The sequence below is a fragment of the Bos grunniens genome, chromosome 11 (genome assembly GCF_055505025.1).
Source record: "Bos grunniens cultivar Pamir isolate PY7600 chromosome 11, Bosgru_T2T1.0, whole genome shotgun sequence".
NCBI lineage: Eukaryota > Metazoa > Chordata > Mammalia > Artiodactyla > Bovidae > Bos > Bos grunniens.
Genome location: NC_141175.1, coordinates 20895780 through 20902050, shown reverse-complemented (window position 1 = coordinate 20902050; position 6271 = coordinate 20895780). Strand labels below are relative to the sequence as shown.

The 6271-nt window shown below is 44.7% G+C and overlaps 1 protein-coding gene across 4 annotated transcripts in view; it reads left to right on the top strand.

Moving 5' to 3' along the window:
• The first annotated feature begins 52 nt into the window (after positions 1-52).
• Positions 53-6271, top strand: part of NOL10 (nucleolar protein 10) — a 92045-nt gene continuing 85826 nt past the window's right edge. For all 4 annotated transcript variants that reach the window (XR_015136404.1, XM_086325567.1, XM_086325565.1 and 1 more), the window contains exons 1-2: positions 53-260; positions 4666-4711. Coding sequence is in view for 2 of the 4 variants with exons in the window: in XM_086325565.1 (XP_086181691.1) it covers positions 195-260; positions 4666-4711 (112 nt within the window). In the remaining 2 variants the exon portion in view is untranslated. The remainder of the gene's footprint in view (positions 261-4665; positions 4712-6271) is intronic.

Genomic DNA, 6271 nt, shown 5'->3' with positions numbered 1-6271 from the left:
GCCATTTCCCACCCCCAGCCCCAACTTCCCCGGCACCCGGAAGTGCGTAATCACCCAGCGCCGGCGCTGGCCGGCGCTCGCGCCTGACGCTGCTCAGGCGCTCCGGGAGGCTTTCTTAAGTTTCTCATGCTCGCTTGCTCCGCGTGGAGAGGGTCCCGGACAGGAACGGGGATTGTTCCCTCCTCGGCGCCGCCATGCAGGTCTCCAGCCTCAACGAGGTGAAGATTTACAGTCTAAGCTGTGGCAAGTCCCTTCCCGAGGTGAGTCAGGTCGGGTCCTCCTCCTCGCGGATGCCCCTCTCTCCTCCGCTCCGTCCCTGGCAGTTTCTGCTGGCCCCGGGCCGGCCCCGGGCCGGGGGAGGCTCAGAGGCGAGGGATGGTACCTGGGGAAGCTGATCGGTGCTGGGAGACGACGACCGCGCTGTTAGCGCGCCAGAAATTGGGCCTCGGGGTAATCAGGATGGATGAGTTTTTCTTGAACTATTTTGGGGGAAAGTTCTCTAGACAGAGAAAGTGTCCCTTTGGACTTGTATGGATGTTCAGAATCGCTGCTACAACCAAGGAGGAAAACGTGGACAGTTTGGTTGACAGATATTTCTCCCCCGTTTAAATGCCCCTCATCAGCTTCCCTGGTGGCTCAGACGGTGAAGGATATGCCTACAATGCGGGAGATCCAGGTTTGATCCCTGGGTCCGGAAGATCCCTTAGAGAAGGGAAGGGTAACCCACTCCAGTGTTGTTGTCTGAGGAATCCCACGAACTGAGGAACCTGGTGGGCTACAGTCCCTGGGGTCGCAAAAGAGCCGGATAGGACTCAGCGACTAACACTTTGACTTTTTTCAGCTGTTCTTGAAATTCTGTTATATGCCAAGTTCTAGAAATACAGCAGTGAAGGGAAATGCAGGCTTTGCAGCTGCAGAATTTATGACATGGACATATTTTTGAACCTTGCTGAAGTTAACTTAATATCATTGAGTCTTTAGACGTCAAAACTGGAAGGGGCTTGGAAAGTCAGTGGTTCTCTTCCAATCTTTTCATGTTAGAAATATGCAAAGTTCCAGGGAGGGGAAAAGTGACTTGTCCAGGGGTCACACACCTAGGCTCTGACACATCGATGTTATTTCTTAAGAGTGATGGTCAAGCCACTGTGGAAGCACTACCAGTGAGAAGAAAATTTGGCAGAAGGTCTTTTCCACTTGAGACTACTTGTTAGACATGGCCCTTCCTACATCCTGCTGTTGGTCTGAGTTCTGCCCTTGGGAATCAGAATCAATTTAGCTTTTTCTTGTGTCCGACCCTAAAAGGTTTGGAGCCAAGGATCAGTTTCGTCTCAGAATTCAGGTTAAATAATTCCTCCAGCTGTCACACAGCACGATCCCTCTCAGTTTGTTCTTTTCCTCCGTGCATTTCCTGGGACGTGAGTACGTGCAGGCAGCCCTGAGCTAAGTGTTGGGATACGTGACGAACCGGTCGGATATGGTTTCCTGTTGGAGAAAAAGGTAATAAGTAAGCAAATAGAACAACTTCAGATACCGATAAGTGCTTTGAATGCTGAGTGTCTATAAGAGAGCTGTTGTGGATGAAGTGTTCAGAGAAAGTGGTTTGGACTAAAGCCTTGAGGGCAGTCTTCTCTACAAGAGGCAACCTTTGAGCAGAAACTTGGATAATGAAAAGGATGGAGTCTTGTGAAGATAAGGGGAAAGGAAGAGTTTTTTTGTGCTGAGAGAACAGGTGTCAATGACCCGCAATGGAATGCACTTGGCACATTGGAGACACAGAAGCATCACGGTGGTGGCTGTGGAATGCTCAGTGGGGTGGGAGAGTCGGGGCAGATGAGACTGAAGAGATGGGCCTTGTAGGCTCAGGTAGAAAGTTAGGGTTTTATTCTTAATGCCTATGGAAGCTATTGTTGGGTTTCAAACTGGCTACTCCGTGTCAGATTACAGCAGCTGGGGAGAGTAAGTGGGGATGAGTTAGATGGTCCAGCTGAGAGACTGATGGCTTGGGCTAGGATGGTAGCAAAGGAGATGCTAAGACTTGGTGGGGTAAAGGAGGTGTTTTGGAGATAGGCTAGTGGCGCTTGCTAGTGGGTTGAATAGCGGTAGGGAGTTGAGGTGAAGGGAAGGCAAGAATCCAGAGAGGACTCTTAGTGTTTGGATCTGAATGACTGGGGGCACGGTGTTGCTGATAGTTGAAATGGAGAATTGAGCACGTTGTGGGTCAGGGGGAAAGTAGTGGGCAAAAGAGATCAAGATTTTATTTCTTGATATTGAAGTTTTGACGTTCTAATAAACATCAGATGGAAATGTTGAGTAAACAGGTATGTGTATCCTGCCAATGGAATCTCTGAATCTTCTTTTAAAGTAAATCTGACTTATCAACAAATTGACTATTTTGCTCTACCTACTTCAAATGTAAGATCCACTAGGGTTTGTTTTTTTTTCTCCCCCCAGTGATGGCAGGGTGCCTGTCTAGTGGGAGATTTAGATCATCAGCATCTCTGGAGCTCTTTTGCTGGGTTTCAGGTTAAATTATTTGGCATTGGTAAAGTGCCATTCTCTATTAGCAGTGATTTTATAGAACACAAAGAGGATGCCCGGAATCAGTGACAACTGTCAGGTCTTTGGTGAACTTTTAAAACTTAGACTGATTCATTCTTGTACCGGACAGACTCTGTCTAGTGTGCTGTCCTGGAGTGCTGTCAGTTTGTACAGAAACTCCAGCATGAATTGTCTTTCCTTCTTGTCATCCCTGTGGTACAGAATTTCTGGTCCTTTAAGGTCCCAGGCTCCCATTTAGAAGGCAGTCTCCATCCCCTTCTCTTTGCCCCATGGTCATGATATATGAGCATCCCTCATAGCATGGGAATCATAGCATTGGGCTTCCCTCATAGCTCAGTTGGTAAAGAATCTGCCTGCAATGCAGGAGACCCCTGTTGGATTCCTGGGATGGGAAGATCCGCTAGAGAAGGGATAGGCTACCCACTTCAGTATTCTTGGGCTTCCCTGGTGACTCAGCTGGTAAAGAATCTTCAATGTGGGAGACCTGGGTTCAATCCCTGGGTCGGGAAGATACCCTGGAGAAGGGAAAGGCTACCCACTCCAATATTATGGACTGTATAGTCCATGGGGTCACAAAGAGTCAGACACGAATGAGAGACCTCACCTTCACTTTTCATGATGTATGAGACCAGCTGTTGAGTGAACTGGCCTCTTCTTGAGCATAACTTCTGAGAAGAGGAACCTGAATACCCTGTTAAAGGAGAAGCCCTGGTAATACACCTCTGTTTTGCTTGTCTTTTGTTGTTGTTTAGTTGCTCAGTTGCTTCCAACTCTTTGTAACCCTGTGGACAGCAGCCCACCAGTCTCCTCTGTCCATGGGATTTTCCAGAGCAAGAATGTGGGAATGGGTTGCCATTTCCTTCTCCAGGGGATCTTCCCGACCCAGGGATCGAACCCAAGTCTCCTGCATTGGCAGGTGGATTCTTTACCACTGAGCCACCAGGGAAGCCCTTTGCTTGCGTTAGTTTGATGTAAAAGAACATATCGAGTGCCCAGAAATACAGTTTAACATCACCTTTAGTTGAAACATTATTGCCTCAAATGAAATCAGAACAATATAATCACAAAGACTAGTATAAACCCACAAATCAGTGCTCTGAAGACAAAGGCAGGAGGAGAACTCTGGCTCGGACTCAGGCCCTTCAAAGAGTGACACGTGTTGCAGTGTCCACCCTTCCTCAGGTATCACACATCACAGCGAGTGTCTTTAGGAGTGGGTCTGCGTAACCACAGAGCCCTAAAGATTATAATGTCCGGTGTCTAACATGGGCTCTACATTGGGTTTGTGCTTTTAGAAGTGGTATCTGTTAATCTTTCTCTTGGTTTTCTTTGATTTCTTGAGCATATGTTTTTTTAACCTTGTGATTATTGACATTTTGGGAGGGACAGTGCTTAGCGTACAGGCTGTCCTGTGCATTGTAGGAGGTTTGGCAGCATCCCTGACCTCTACCCACTAGATGCCAGGAGTGCCCACCCCGTCCCATTGTGCCAACCAAATACGCTTTAAGAATTGCCCCTAGTTGAAAATGGAGACTTTACTTTAAGGTAATTGTACTTTATGGTGCTTCATCATTGGACCTGTTCATGCAATGGGATTATATTGCTAGCTAAAATAAGGTATAGTAATTACAGAACAAAATGTGGTATCTGTGAATATGAGTTTTAAAAGTATCATTTATTTATCATCAAGTCTCAGCTATTTATCTAGGTTTTTGTTTTGTAAAAAATATATTTATTTGAGACAGTTTCTCCATTTAATGTTTTGCTTTTTAAAATTTCACTTCAGGTGGTTCCATATATTAGTTATAACCCATACTATTTGAGGCTTACTCCTTTCCCTTAGGTTGATTAGATGAGCTAGTTTTCTCTTGTGTAAAAATATGGTGGTTCTTAAAATATATTGTCTAGTATAGGAAAATGCATACCAGGAAAAATCTGTATTCCAGGATGTAACAATAGGGTTAGGATTACAGAGTATTTTCCTTTTCTATGTTACATATTTCTTTAAGTTTCAGTTTTTAAACATGAGCATGTATTATTTTTTGTAAGCAGAGAGACAGTTCAAGTAAATGTGTTTTAAAATGAAGTCTCTTCACTTTCTTTAAGTGGCTTTCTGACAGGAAGAAGAGGGCACTTCAGAAGAAAGATGTCGGTGAGTATAATTTATTTTTTTTCCCCATTTCAGCCACATTTGTGATCCCTATTATAATGCTTTTACTCACGTATTATATTTAAGTGAAGGTTCAGAAAAACAGTGGAATTCGTGTGGTGGGAAATAAACATTCTTGCCCTTTCCCTCTGAAGAAAACTTTTGTTGTGGTAAATACAGTCACCTGTGGGCCTGGGGTTTGATTTTCACCAACTCACACGGCAGTCAGTTAAGCCTCTTACTGTTTCATGGATGATGGCAGAAGTCATAAGACTCCTGGGTCAGAGACAAGGACCCCTTGAGTCGTGTGGCACAGCAGATAGCCTGCACACCAGCATTCTTCCATCACGTCCCTGCCCAGAGTCCCATGGGGGCACTCCGGGTGGCCCGTATGGGTGTTCCACATGCAGTAGGTTTGTGCTGCGGCTGAGGACACTGAATATAGGGGTCCACTGCCTTTAAAGTAAGCGGTAAGCCAGCTGGCTCTTTGTCTAGAGGAGACTCCCTCGTAAAGCTCCCCAGCTGCATAAATAATGCTGAGAAATGACTCAGGTTAACAGACTAGCCAGGGCCTTACAGTCTTGCCATACCCACTGAAGCAGTCCTAGAAGGTCTAGCTGTCCTAACTGTTCTGTAATCGCTTTATTTTCCAGCATATTAAAATCTTTTTCCGTTTGCTAAATCCATCTGTCAGTTTTTGAGATATAGAGACGTTGGACCTTTTTTTCTGAACAAAGTAGTTTTATATACAGGACATATAAACATGAACCCTGAAAGATCATTGTAGAAGAATTTGATTCTTTAAGTTATGACAGCAGGGAAGATAGGCTTGTAAGATCAGTTTTTAACTTAAATCATTTCAGACAGACTTTTATTAAATTTTCTCTGTTACAACTTGTCATGTATGAAAAATGATTAACTTCCCATATATTTTGTTCAAGGTATTTTCTACAAATCAAAGACCTAAGATAATGAAGGGGGTTCTGGATGTGAGATAAATACCTCAAAGCAAGCATCTTGGAAAAGTAGGCTTTGTATAGTATCTATAAAATGAGAAAATTAAGGACCTCCCTGGTGGTCTAGTGGTTAAGAATCCGCCTTGTAATGCAGAGAACGTGGGTTCAATCCCTGGTTCGGGAAGATCCCACATGCAGTGGAGCAACTAAGCCCCTTCGCCACAACTCTTGAGCACGTGCACCTAGAACCCGTTCTCCACAAGAGAAGTCACAGCAACGAGAAGCCTACACACTGCCCCTAGGGCGTAGCCCTCTCTCGCCACAACTATAGAAAGCTGTGCTCAGCAAGAAGACCCAGCGCAAACAAAAATGATAAATCATTTAATTTTTTTTATAATTAGAAAATTAAAACTTTAAATCAAAGGAAAAGAGCAATTGCTGCTCTCACAATGTTTACTGATTCTGATTTCTTCTGTTTCTCTCTTTGCCACTCCAGTGTTCAAGTGTGTAAGCAAACAGACTCAGATTATTTAGAGGAAAAATGTAGTTCACTGACTACTTTCTATCCCATCTCAAAACTATCCCTGTCTTCCAAGCTGTGTGGCCC